At 39.7% G+C, this 14,916-nt stretch overlaps 1 protein-coding gene across 6 annotated transcripts in view; it reads left to right on the forward strand.

Annotated features, from left to right (window-relative positions):
* TPD52L1 (TPD52 like 1) overlaps nt 1–14,916 on the forward strand; it is a 102,655-nt gene that overhangs the window by 57,891 nt on the left and 29,848 nt on the right. For all 6 annotated transcript variants that reach the window (XM_045391590.2, XM_005551725.4, XM_005551722.4 and 3 more), the window contains exon 2: nt 8,860–8,975. In XM_045391590.2, the coding sequence (XP_045247525.1) occupies nt 8,860–8,975 (116 nt within the window). The remainder of the gene's footprint in view (nt 1–8,859; nt 8,976–14,916) is intronic.

Below are 14,916 nucleotides of genomic sequence, written 5' to 3' on the forward strand. Positions count from 1 at the left end.
CTCTGGGAGGTGAGAGTATGACTTGTGTTTTATGATTGTTCATCTGTGTATGCAGATTTCCCTGCTCCGCTCTCATCCCACTCTCAAAGGTTCAAGTAGGTGATCCCAGCCCCAGGAGAACCACTTTTAAACTCTTTCAGCACGTCACACATTAGCGTTCACGCATGAGATTTTATGCGTGGCTTTAGAATTTGGGGATATACATCTCCCGTGGTATTGATCTTGGCATTTGGAGCCTCTGCCAAAACTTCAGAGCAACAGGAATAAAACACACTTTAAAGACCTTTTTACTATACGCCTGATTCAATAATAGGCAAGATATGAGTTGTTAGCAAATGAAGGAAAAGCATCCTGTTCAATGACGGAAGTTCTTCAGAAATAATATCTAGGTTAATGTAGTACATCTAGTAAATGCACAGAAAGTACAATTCTAATAAATAAACTTGTTTTATATTTTTAATTTCCATCTAGAATTGACTCGTGTTAGATTTTTTGTGGTCTTAAAGATAATCATAAATCCAACAGTAATATGATTAACTCAATAATTTTTCCCTTGGGGAATACATTTAGATATTTTGAAGTTTTACGTTTAGGAATGCCTGAGGTTATTTTCACCAAACATCATGAAGAAAATATAATTAAGTAATAAATATTACAGTCTTAAATCTATTATTTAAAACATGGAAAATTTTCATGTAAGCTACTTTATTGCATTCCTTCTTTTATTAAGTCTTAGGATAATTTTGTATTCTTTTTGAAAGTGTATGCTTTTCTCCCTTTGCTTGATTACACAGTTGGATTTGTTTAATTATCTAATACAGTGCAAGATTATTTTACAATTTAAAAGCAATTCTGCAACTTTTACATATTTGCCAACAATGCAGGGTATGACCACTGATCCAAAATCATAGTTTGTAATCATTTTAACTCCCAGCCCTCTGAATTGTTTCAATCATGGCCATGAAGCCATCACCTACTCCACAGGAGAGCTTGCCAGCATGCACTGTAAGTGTGTGGATGCCAATGAGTGATTTCATTGCAAGGTTGAAGGAGACACTTTAAAGCTGATCTCTGGATTCATACTTGCCAAGATTTTGCCTACATTCTTCAGATGGCTTAAGACAGGGAAGGGCATAGGCTTTGGAGCCAGACTAGCTTTAGTTAAAGCCCAGCAACTTGGGACTGAGCCCCAGGTCCCATGATTGCAGGTCTTCATCAGCAAGGCTGGGAGCAGACCACAGTGACCATTGTGACTTCTCAGTTGGAGCCAGTTTAATTTGTGGTGTTGTTCAGCTCTGCGTGGGAGATTTAAATGGAGTCATCACTGGCTAACTGTAGGTATAGTGAAAACAGGCACATAGTAACATTTGACAAATATTTTAAGACCTACCTGTTTTCCACAGACCTCATCTGGCCAACGGAGAAGTGCAATTACTCGATTATAATCAGATCTTTGATTATTTCCCTTTATTAAAACAATTCCATATATTTTATTGCATGTAAAAGAGTAAAATGGCTGTCTTTAAGTGCCAAATACTCCAATAGCAGGGTAGCAACATTTATTTACACTACAACTTGGTATATGTATATGTGCTCAATTTTTTTTAACCTATACTTGTATGAGTATGAGCACCTAGGCTTTGAGTAGTGGGAAAAAAACATTAGGCCTAGTCCATTCCAATGCAATTATTTTAAAAACCTCTTTAAATATTACTCATTTCCGGCCGGGCGCGGTGGCTCAAGCCTGTAATCCCAGCACTTTGGGAGGCTGAGACGGGCGGATCACGAGGTCAGGAGATCGAGACCATCCTGGCTAATAAGGTGAAACCCCGTCTCTACTAAAAAATACAAAAAACTAGCCGGGCGAGGTGGCGGCGCCTGTAGTCCCAGCTACTCGGGAGGCTGAGGCAGGAGAATGGCATGAACCCGGGAGGCGGAGCTTGCAGTGAGCTGAGGTCCGGCCACTGCACTCCAGCCTGGGCGACAGAGCGAGACTCCGCCTCAAAAAAAAAAAAAAAAAAAAAAAAAAAAAAAAAAAATATATATATATATATATATATATTACTCATTTCCTCAGTAAAGTTATCTTCTAATTCAGATTTCTCCTTTTTCATATCCCCCTTTCCTTTGTCCTAGCTAAGGAGGCATCTGGTGTGTCTGGTGTATGGAAGCCTGAAGGACTATGCAGTGCTTTGTATTCTGCTTGTATGGCTCTTCAGGCAGCTGGGAACATGATGTGCCCTGGTGCTGAAGTTATTTGCAGATACTACTCATGATCTTGTCCCCTTCAGCTGAGTTTCGGTTCAGTAGCCCCTCCGAGCTCATTCAGCTTTGCCTTGGCTCTCATTGGAGGGAGATTCTTTCCACTTCCTCCATTTGTCCTCTGGCCAGCGCTGGTAACCCCAGCCCCTGATGCAGGGGCGCCAACCTCTTGCCAAGGCAGTAAGTTTCTCCCTAAGTACTGTGGGATGTTCTGAATCCTATCCATGGTTAACTGACTGCAGAAGAGTGAGCTGGAGAATTAAACACCAGGGGCCTCTCTGCCTAACACCCCTGGACCTGCCAAGGTTACAGTGATGTGGCTGTGTACCAGATTGGTGTGGGATAGCCTGAAAGATATTCCTTCCTAGAGTTCAAAAAGGAAATTGGGGCAGGCTTCCTGTACCGGTCAGGGACCAGGAAAGATGTAAATGAGTGGCATGCCCAAAAGGGATGCCTGATTCCAGAAAGCTTAATGAATGGGCCATCAGAAAAATGGCAAGAATTAAGGGTGTCGAATAGGGGTGTTGAAGCACCTTGGAACAGCCACAGTAGGAAGTCAATACAGTCCTTAGGCCAGAGGAGAGTTCTTGGAACCAGACAGTGGCTGAGCTGTAGAAGGGAGCTATCTAATGGGAGCTTTGGCCTATGGTAGTTGAAAGCTGAAAGCTGAAACTACAAGACGCAGCCTGGCAGGGAGGGAGTCAGGCAGGACTAGACATTTGCTAACCACTCGCTTCTGCCCTCCAGTGTCCTGCAGGGGCTTCCCATTGGCCAAGGGCAACGGAATCATGTTGATATAATCCTTAGGTCATCTCCTGGGCACAGGGAAGGGTTTAAGAGGGTAGAGGGTGGGTCTGAAGGAGCAAACAGAATTTCCAGCAGATTCCTCTATAAATGTAACACATTTCTTACTCTCTGGGCCATGCCCAAAGAGAAAGGTGGGACATACACATCTCAGGGCTTAGCTCTCCTCATTCTCTCACCCTTTCCTCTTCCCACCATCTACCAGGGATAGAGCCAGAGGCACACACCTCCTTGGTAAGTCCTAGATATCTAAGGGGTATCTAAGGGGAACTGCTTGGGTTGGATGTCCTGGGCTTGGCTTTTGCTATGCCAAGAGAGAAATAATGATATGTAGAACATTGCCTAAAATAAAAATTTATCTTTGTAAATCTGTTTTCTTGCTGGTAAATCCAATTTCAAATGCCAAAATCTTAAGTATTAACCTTTTCTTTGTGTTTCTTTAACTTCTCTGTCCTGCCGCTGGCAGATGGATGCCTTAGACCAATTAGGAAAATATTACATTTTGGGAGAGGCAAAGAGAATATAGCACGTTAATACTTTTAAAAGCTATTACTCCCCAATTTCATGCTGCTATAGTTTGTATGGAAATTTTAAAATTTTATAGCATTTTCAAGTATATTATCTGATTTAACATCATTTAACCTTAGCAACAATCCTGCAAGGTATCCATTTTACAGATGAGATAATTGAGGTCAAATGTACTCTGCTAGTTAATAGCAAACCCACAGCTAGAATTCCAGATCTCCTGACTCCCATTAGAGTGCTCTTTCTTCTCTGCCAGACAGGGGGCCACAGTTTGCACATTTGGAAAAGAGAACCAAGTTCATGAAATTGGTTCGTAATATACTGTACTTGCTAAAAATGGTGACTCAAGCATTTGCCCAGTGATAATTGCTTTCATTGAAAAATATGTTTTTAATTTTTTCTAATATCTACTTCCATGGTAACTAGGTAATTTTATACTTATTTTATTGCCCTTCTTGCATTATCATCTGTCACTTGGTATCTTTTACCATTTGCTTTTTTCATTCCTGGTTTTGACTTCATTTCACTGGTTAGTTACCTTTTTAATCTACCTCCTCTTTTCAACTACTTCTTGATTCTTGAATTATCCTTTGACCTCATTATTTGATTGCTGCTTTCCTAACTCAGTGAGTTGAACATATTCTGCTGAAAACAGCAGGTCTTGTTTTCATTTTGTCTGTGTTTATGTGACACCCTGTGTATAACTCAGAGAGCACCACTGGGACAAGAGGCAACCGAGAAAAATATGTGCCTAAGTGGAGAAAGGATGAGGGGAACTTAGACCTAGACTAACTAGTAACTGGTCTCTGGGCAGATTTCTTGAATGGGTGGCTTCTGGCAGTGAGACTTTGAAAGATTCATGATGTCTCTGAGGAGTGGGATGTTTGGCCCATCAGAGCTGAAGGCCAGTTCAGAGTTTCTCACTTTATAAGGTTTATGCACCTCCTCCTCTGAAAAATGGAAGCTACCGGCTGGGTGCTGCGTCTCCCTTTCCCTAGATTCACTCGAAGCTTCCCAATTCATGTATTACCAGTTAAATAGGATTTTGAACTTTCTTTTCTTTCTAGAATATAGAAGGTACTAAAGATGTTTGATGTCTTGAAAAGTCTAAGGACCTGGAACTATTGTTTATTCCCTGGACCATGTCTTCTCACGCTATGAAGATAGGGAAGATTGAGAATTTGGGTTCCAGCTAAGTTTGAGCAATATCCATAAGTTCTTGGGCCAGGCTGAGTGGAGAGAAGTCCACAGTGTGTTGCAGTACCCCCAGGACTGTCTCCTGACCCCCAATGCCGGGGGGCAGAGCTTACCTTCTGGTTCTATCTCTCATAGCTGTGCTTGGAATTGCTGCTGATTCCTGGTTTAGATAGTTATCCTAGAGCACTGATTAAAACTTTAAATGACCTGTAAGTTACATTGTTTTACCAGGAGTCTGTTCTGTCCTTTCTCTTGAGTCTGTAGTCTCATAGGTTGCTGATGTTGCATAAAACTGGTACAGCCTTTCTGGGTGATAGTTTGGCAGTAGGTTACAAGACGTCTATGCCATTTGACTGAGTAATCCAATGGATAGGAAGTCATCATGAAGTACCTAATAACTTAGCTAGGAGATGTTCACTGCAGCTTCCCAGCAAACAGGGTAAATTATTAATCATCCATAAGACAAAATAATGCACAACCATTGAAAATACATAAATGTATATGTGTGTCTTTAGACATGAAAAGATATTACTATCCTATTGAATAAATAAACCAAGTTTGCAACAGTAAATCCAGTATCTATCTATCTATCTATCTATCTATCTATCTATCTATCTATCTATGAAAATATTAATACACCTATGCTCAGAAGAAGTACCAGAAAGGAAGGATCAAAATACCAATTTCTGGGTAACAGGATTAATGTTGATTTTAATTAATAATGGATAATTTTATCTTACTGTCTTCTATAATGACCAGATATTACTTATGAAAAAGGAAATTACTTAGCATTGAAACTGTCTTCTGGCATAGAGAGAAGGGATGAGGATCTGATGAACATGGATCAGCAATATGCCATGTTTACGAATGTTTGTTACCATGTTGGCAGTGACATCAGCGTGCCAATGGCACCTTATTGATTCAGGCATAAGGATGAGAATACCAGGGACCCAAGAGAAGGGACAGCTTCAGAACTATACACACTTGAGTCATATTTTTCTTCTTTTTATCTAAAATGTTCTGATTTTGTAGGATAATGATTTACCTTTCTCTTTTGACTTTAGACAAAATGCACTTTCATTTGTTTATGAAATAATTATAAGTACACAAAAGAATATTTACAATATAAAGGTAAAGTGGAGAAAATACTCATGAACAGAAAGTCAGTGTCCAGAAATGGAGTATGTCCATTGATCCTGTAAGAGTTCCCTAAGGCAGCAGTCCCCAACCTTTTTGGTACCAGGAACTGGTTTCGTGGAAGGTAATTTTTCCTCAGACACAGGGTGACGGTGATGTTTTTGGGATGATTCAAGCACATTACTTTTATTGTGCATTTTATTTCTATTATTATTACGTTGTAATATATAATGAAACAATTATACAACTCACCATAACGTAGAATCGGTGGGAGCTCCAAGCTTGTTTTCCTACAACTAGACGGTCCCATCTGAGGGAAACGGGAGACAGTGACAGATCATCAGGCACTAGATTCTCATAAGGAGCGCGCAACCTAGATTCTGCGCGTGCGCAGTTCACAATAGGGTTTGTGCTCCTGTGAGAATCTAATGCTGCTACTGATCTGACGGGAGGCAGAGCTCAGGTGGTAATGCAAGCAATGGGGAGTGGCCATAAATACAGACGAAGCTTTGCCAGCTCGCACACCTCTCACCTCCCGCGGTGTGGTCTGGTTCCTAACAGGTAACAGACCGGTACTGGTCTGTGGCGCGGGAGTCGGGGACCCCTGCCCTATGAGGTCCTCCATTCCTTTCTCCTTTCCTCTCTGCCTTGAGAAAACCACAGTCCTGAATTTTTTATTATTGCCTTGCTTTTCTTTATAATTTAATTCCTAAGTAATATTTTAGTTTTGCATGCTTTTGTACTTCATTAAGTGGAATTATACTTCTTATTCTGCAACTTGAGTTTTTCACTCAATATCTTATTTCCAAGTTTTAGTCATTTAGTATGTATAGTGATAGTTCACTCATTTTTCTATTGTCAAGTCTTTATCATGGAAATACACCACAGTATATTTATGTATTGTCCTGTTTATGAACTTTTGTGTGACTTACAGTTTGTTGGTACTGTGAAAGCTTTTATTAATGGTGTCTGATGTGCATGTATAACATCTAATGCTCATGTAGATTGTCTCAGGTCTACACATAGTGGAATTACTGGGTTATAGGATATGTGAATGTTCAATTTTAATAGATAATGTAGATCATGCCTAATCATTTTCCAATTATTTTTATCTATTTATATTCTTGCCAGCAGTATATGAGAGTTTCTATCCTTTGCATAGTCACCAACATTTAGTAATGTCAGACTTGTAAATTTTTGCTCCTCTATTGAGCATGAACTAATTTAATTTGTATTTCCCCAAGCATCAGTGAAGTCAAGGATGTTTTCTTGGGTTTATTAACATTTGTAATTTCTGCCTATAAATCATCTGTTCAGGTCTTTTGACCCATATTTCTATTGGATTATTTCTGGTTTTAAAGTGGGTCTGGAGGAATTCTGTATATATTGGGAACAAATCTTTTTACTTATATATGTGAGAGATATCATCTTCCAATTAGTGGCTTGTCTTTTCATTTTCCATATAGCGTCTTTGATAAAGAGACATTCTTAATCTTATTCATCCTTTTTTCATGGTTTGCCTTTTTGTGTCTTAACAAGTCCCTTCCTAACCGGAGGTTCATAAACACAAACTCCTAGATTGTCTTCTAAAATGTTTATAGTTTTGTCCCTGTGAATGGTTTAAAGGTGTCCAGTGTGTTTTTTTTTTTTTGTATAGAAATAACTGTTCCAGGACAATTTATTAAAAACCCTTCTGTTGTAGGACTTTCTCCTTAGTTCAACTGAAAACGGGGTCCTTGTCACACAACCGTGAAAGATTAGGCTTGCAGACAATTTGAAGGGTGAGAAAAATGGAATTTATTGGGTGAAAAGGAAAAAAACTCAGCAAAGCAAGAGAGCTTCCTGTTAACAAGCCCCCATCTCACAGATAGAATTCCCAGTTACCACCCTGGAACGAGAAAGGTCAGACTCCTACCCCCTAAAAACGGCACAAACTTCCATGGCTCAACCTGTTGTCCCAGTGCTCAGGCCAGTGGGAGTTTCTCCAGGGACCACTTTGTACTTGAATGTCTCATTTCCTTTCCCTACAGAGGTGTAAATGCCAACTCTGACTTGAATCATGTCGTAGATGAAGTTTCCCTCTGAGTAGGGACTGTTTTCTGGGTTCCCCGGAGAACACAGGCATTTGAGTCAGCCAGATATTGAGGGGCCCTACCAGGGAACTTCTTTATATTTTAAATAATAAGTCATTTATCTCACATACCAAGTTAGAAGCTATTCTGGATTATCCCGAGGCACAATGATGGCATCAACAACCCGGCTCTTCTCGTATTTTCCTCTGCCAGAGTCAGTTTGTCAGTGATGGTTCCTCACAGCTCCAGCTGCTTCGAGCCACATCTGCAGTGGAAAAAAGGCCTTCATATTTTAAATTCGGGACCACCCAGGTGGTGTGCATTCAAGTTGCAAGCTGCTTTCCCATGCAATCCCACTCAGGGTCACGAGTTCTCAGGGGAGGATTATTTTTCTCTGTCCATTCAGTGCTGAGTTGCAAGATGTGTGAAGAATGAAAGTATTTATTTCTAGTTCACCTGACTCTCAGGGTGCAGCCCTTGGGACCTCCAATTTACACAGGAATCTCACATTAAACCCCTCTCCATGGGTGGGCCTTGGGCTTTGTCCTCTGCCCTTACACCCCACCAGACAGTGAAGAGCTAAGCTGGAATTCACCAAGGTGGTAAATGTAGACCTCCCTGAAAGCTTGTCTTGTTTACATCTCTGCCTTCTCATTTTCTCTTAAATGTTTTGGCTTCTTGGTATTCTTTGCTTTCTTGGAGCACATCAAACGTTTAGGAGGATTTTTGTCTTTTCTGGAATTTTTAGTTGTTTTTCAGTGGGAGGGTCTGTCAGTGCATCTAGTCCTCCACACTATGGAAGCAGAAGTTGGTTTAAATTCACTTTAAAAATTGCACTGTCTTTTATCAATTTTGCCTAAAGGTTTGCTGGAGACTGAACCATTGCAAGGAAGAGATGAAGATGCAGTAACCAGTGCTGACTTCTCTAGCATGCTCTCTGAGGAGGAAAAGGAAGAGTTAAAAGCAGAGTTAGTTCAGGTATGTTTAGTGATCTTATTGTTGCTATTTCTATCTCTGGATCTTGAGAGTTATTATTAGTTTGATGTAAGTCCCATATTGTAATTATGTTGTCTTTCATTTAGTAAAATTTCTAAACGAATACATTACAAGATGATTCATTTTTCCAGGGCATTTTTCTAATGTTATCTATTACCTGTTGGTTACAGTTGTAGAATGAATCGTTGTGCTGCCTAAGCAACAATCATAACTGGTTTTAAATATGCACTTCTTATTCTTTTTACTATCAGAATACTATGGGAATAATAAATTACTTACAAACTTGATAGAATTCATTCCAGACCATGTTATAGGTGCAAGATCCTTTTGAAGACCAGTTCTGATTTTAGATCAGCAACTTAGCTCAACAATTACTTTGAAATGATTTTTTAAATGAAAAAGTCAATCATAGAAGCAACTGAATTTGTAAGTTGTGTACTTTTTGGCAGAAAAATAAAGCTCTGGGGGTAGAGAGGAAAGCTATGCTTCATCGAGGCATAATTAGATCTTGTGGAGCTGCTCTGGGGATCTGGACCTAGGGAGGAGGAGGATATCAGGTTCATTATGAATACAAGTCTTTGTTCAAGTCTTTCGCTTGCAATACCCACTTTAGACACTTTGTTGAGAAGCCTTTACTTTCTGGGAGGAGAGTGTTATAGAAAGGGCTCCTTGAGTAGGAGGAAGCATCAGAGCTAGAGGAGCCAAGGCCAACATTCCCTCCCCATTCTCTGTCCTGGCTCATAGGCCAGGAAGATCCTGTTCCCACAGAAGCAAGGCTTGGCCTTCCTGCTTTGGCCTCTCCACAGACTGAAGACACAGCTCTGAGCTTCAGCTTACCCTCTCCCCACTTTGTCCACTTTGAACTCTGAGTTCTAACCTTCTGATAGTGTTTGTCTATAACAGCTCAGAATAATAGTAAAGACTTTCAGGTGCTTTTACAAGACACACCCCCAAGTTAATTTCATTTCAAAATAAAAGAGCAGCACATTCCTCTGGTACAACCAAAAATGATTTCAGTAAGCACAGTGCCTCAAATCTTTAGCTGGGTCTGTCTGTGGCCACTGAGTGGCTGCACATACCAGAGTACATGGACCAAAGTTAGCATTAACAGATAATGGACTGACTCCACATATTCTTATGGCCTGAAATTCTGGCTCATGACTAGTTCATACTAACTGCAGGGTCCAAATGTCATATTCTGCAGAGTGGGGTAAGCCAACTGAGTCTAAGCTAAAGCTTCACTCCATCACGGTGATAATGCTAGTTTAAGTTCAGGCACACTATCCGTAACAGACCAATTTCTATAAAATGCCTTGATTTTTATTTCTCTGGGCCCTAGGATTACTGGGGTATACATACATACATACACTAATATATGTTGATTTTTGTACATTCTCTATTTTCTAAATGTCAACAGTGAGCTTGATATTACTTTTATAATCAAGAAAAAAGTATTGGTTTTAAATGGATGCCGCATGAATATAAAGAACTAGAAGTGTTTTCAGAAATTCCTGTCTCATTTGGCCACAGTAATACACTTCCAGCACATTTCCTTCCTGAGAGTTTTTGAGCCTGACTTCTGGAAATAACACCAGACTCTTTGTTAATGTGTTCAAGTTACAAGGATTCATGTTTTGCACTAGCCTCCATGCTTCCTGGCTCTTATTTCTGGGTTCTTCAGAGATGAAGAAGTACCACATGCTGCCAAAGGTAGCATCCTGACTTCCAGCGGCACATGAACACAGCTGTCTGCCCCAGGCCCGGTGAAAAGCAGAGGAAGTGTATCTTTGTAATTTTTTTCTTCACATTTCTCTTTCTCCACGTCAGGCCACCTCTGCTTTATGCTCATTCTGTTTTTCAAACAACTTTCCTTACCCTTTTACAAGTCTGCATGCAGATGTGTGGACACAGGAACTCGAGTTCTTTGATATCACATATGCGTTCGGATTTTACCTTCAATGCTAGGATGTAATTTTAACAAGGACACACAGAAAGCCATCTCTGCAGTCTCACTGCTGGCCTTATGGAGAACTGAGGCATCCTCTGCCCCAAATCTCCACAGAGATTCTTTACAGGCCCCTGGTCACAAACAACTCCTCTTTCTGTCTGAGGAAAGATCCTACTGGGTCTGTTAGCTCCTTGGGTACTGAAGATACCTCGGAGACCAGCCTATTAGATGACGGCCTTGGAGTCAGGCACTCAGTTGTGGTCATGATCCAAAGCAAGACCTGTGTGTACAAGGACTTCTGACCCCTGACTGCTTTGCTGAAAAGAGGTCTTGAGTGTGCCAGGTGTCCAGTCTCCTCTTTGTTTCCTTCCTCTCCCTACTTTCCTCATCTCCTCTGTGAAATAAATAATTCAAAATAAAAGCTGTTGGAACTTTAAATTATTTTGAGTCTTAAAGGAATGTGATTATGGGACCTGAGTCACATAACAGGCAGCTGTAACCTAGGCAGCTGTAACCAGTTTCTCTAATTATAGACTAGCCTTTTCGTTACCTACATTGTTTTGTAAAATGCTATAAAAGACTAAAGGGCACCAGAGAAGACCTCTTTTATTATAAATTAACTTCCCTCTTTATTCTCTTACACAAACACCTTAGATTGTTTAAGATGGAATGTTAAACATATACTTTTAAATTGGAAAAGAAAAATTAAACAACCTGTAACTAATCGAATTGCTGTAACTCATAAACCAGCAATATATGGAAGATGCTGTAATCCTATTAAATTTCTTTGTTTTTTGCCTATGTACATAAGACTTTAACTTTTCAGCTTCATAGCACTAGCCACATTCCTTCAGAGTCTATGTTTCCCAGATGTCTATCCTTAGCTTTTCACTTGAATTAACTCTTAAACTGGATTCTGATCCACTTTATTATTTCAGGTTGACACCTCCTACAGCTTTCTGGCTATGCTGGATTCCTTCCTCCCAGTTCTCTTTCTCTTCCCTCCCCTCTGTCTTATCCTGCATTATCTTGTTGATAATATTCCCATGAGATTGCCCTTAGACTTCAACCAATCTCATAACTCCATTCTCCCACACAGCCAACGTATTTTTGTCTGCTTACCAAGTGCTGGCAAGAGGAAGACTTCCTCTTTTGGTAGGAGATGTAAAATAAGCCAGTAGTGTCCAAAAGGCTTACATCTTGGACAAATTTGGCATTTTAAAAGAGGAATCTCTTGGCCAGCCATGGTGGCTCACGCCTGTAATCCAAGCACTTTGGGAGGCCGAGGTGGGGGGTCGCCAGAGGTCAGGAGTTCGAGACCAGCCTGGCCAGCATGGAGAAACCCTGTCTCTGCTAAAAATACAAAAATTAGTCAGGCATGGTGGCACACACCTATAATCCCAGCTACTCGGGAGGCTGAGGCACAAGAATTGCTTGAACCCAGGAGGCGGAGGTTGTAGTGAGTCAAGATGGTACCACTGCACTCCAGCTAGGCAACAGAGTAAGACTCCATTTCAAAAAAAAAAAAGAAAAAGAGGAATCTCTTTTAACATAACTTGATCTTTAATTTATTGTTGTGGTCATGCATTATGTATCTTTTTTATAGTTCGTCAAATGTGAGGCCAGTATCACCTCTGATCTGGTGCACTGGTTCATGCATAAAAGGAAGGTAATTAATATTTATAATTAGCTTGAGTTATTTTATATTTTAAGCAAACATTTATATTTGTAAATGCCAAAAGTAGAATATGCTTTTTTTTTTTTACAAACCTTGTCAATAAATAAAGAAGTAATCTTCTGTTTCAGATATTTATTCTCATTAGTCTTATTACCAGACACCTTTTCTGAGGTCTTTACACATCTGTTCTTTTTTTCCCTCTCTCTCTTTAAACACACTTGCCCAAAAATCTGTGCCACTATCATCCCACTCCCACTTTAATTTCACTAAGCTGCATTTTATGTTTAGTATTTCCATAACGTTTCTTGCCTTTTGAAAAGGATAAAGTTTTGGCATTAGTACTGTAAATTTGTGATTATATAACAATCAAGTACTGCCAATATCCCTGAGATAAGATGACTTAAGAGAAATAGGCATTAATAGAAATAGGAAAAATACCAGACAGCATTATCAAGTAAGTAAAGCCTATTTTCATGCTCTCTCAATCTCTCCTTTGGCTCTTTCCTCTTCCTTTCGTCTGTGCAGTCCCCACGAACACACAGTGCCCTCAAGCTAACTGTGTCTTACACTTGCAAAGAAGTGCCTTAGGCTCTGGGCGTCTCTCTCTCTCTCTCTCTCTGCTCCTTCCTGAAGACCTTAACTCTCTCTGGACTGAGCTAGTGGACAGCTAATGTGTTCATAACCATAATATCTTATTGTTATGCCCCTCTCAGACAGTATCTACATTTTAATCTTGGGTCTCTTAGCCAAAGGCAGGAGGAGTAGCCCAGAGAGTCAGGCCTTGAAGCCACGTGCACATGAGACCAAATGTGGTGACTCCTAAGCAACATACGGATGATGCCTAGTTTATGAAAGTATTTTTCCTTCTGGGTTGCAGTTAGAAATTTTATGTAATCTAGCAGATAAAACAGAAAAACAAATTTTATAAATTTCATACTGAAGCTAATTCATTAGCTAATTCAGACTAGTTAGTTCACTTTTTTGCATTTTTCTTTAGATAAATTTGTATAATGTACACTTACCCATTTTAAAGCGACCAATTCAGTGGCATTTAGTACACTCACAATGTTGTGCTGTGTAACCACCACATCTGAAAGGAAACTGGTACTCATTAAGCATTGCTTCCATTTCCCGCTCCCCAGTCTCTGGCAGCCACTAGTCTTCATTCTGTCTCTATGGGCTTACCTATTCTTGGTATTTCATATAAATGAAATCATACAATATGTGACCTTTTGTGTCTGGCTTCTTTCACTTAGCCTGATGTTTTTGAGGTTCATCCATTGTAGCATGTTTTAGTACTTCATTTTTTTTATGGCTGAACAATATTCCATTTTATTTATCTACTACAATTTGTTCATTCACCTCTTGATGGACATTTGGGCTGTAGTGACCTTTGGTTTATTGTGAATAGTGCTGCTATGAACACGTGTGTTCATGTATTTGTTTGAGTACCTGTTCTCAATTCTTTGGGGTATATACCTAAGAGTGGAATTGCTGAGTCCTGGGGAAATTAATTCTGTGTTTAACTTTCTGAGAAACTGCGTGACTGTTTTCCACAGTGGTGGAACTATTTTCCATTCCTACCAGTAATGTACAGAGGTTCCAATGCCTCCACATCTTTGTCAATACTTGTTATTTTCCTGTTAATTCATATTTAAATAATCAAGCTTAAATATCTAATCTTGGGCATAAATATTCATCCTACAAGGAGATCTTCTAGGGAGTCAAGAAACCAAAGAACTAGACCCTTAATTTGGAATGAAGAAATAATTATTCAAAATTAAAAGGAAAAGATATATTAAATACTTTCATTCATTAACGTGATTTACTTGCACTTCATCTCATTCCAAATTGGATGTGGCTTACAGCAGCACTTATAATATAGAGTTTCCATACTACTTGTATCAGAATATCTCAGGATGCTTTTGCTAAATAACATAAGTAGTCTGGCTCCACCAAATCTAAGGCCTTGAACTCTCAGGGCATTAAAAGGCAGCAGATGCCTGGGAAGCTGCATTTTAACTACGCTCTCTTATTTAAACTGAAGTTGAGAACCACTGCGATAACTAGACCGAACGATCTCAGTCAGATAAAGGATTGAAGTTCATCAGCAGCAGCCTGTAAGGCATTTGTAGTTAAAGACCTCATTGTGGCAGGACTCTTGGCTCTGCACAAAGGGAGGTGGTTGGTCCTTTGGAACCTTACAAGTTAATGTAATTAAAGAGTGTCTGTTTTTCCAACTTTAGGGATTTGCTTAATAGAGTTTTTGGCATATATTTAGATCTCTGATAAATATT

The sequence above is a fragment of the Macaca fascicularis genome, chromosome 4, assembly GCF_037993035.2.
Source record: "Macaca fascicularis isolate 582-1 chromosome 4, T2T-MFA8v1.1".
In the NCBI taxonomy this organism is placed as follows: domain Eukaryota; kingdom Metazoa; phylum Chordata; class Mammalia; order Primates; family Cercopithecidae; genus Macaca; species Macaca fascicularis.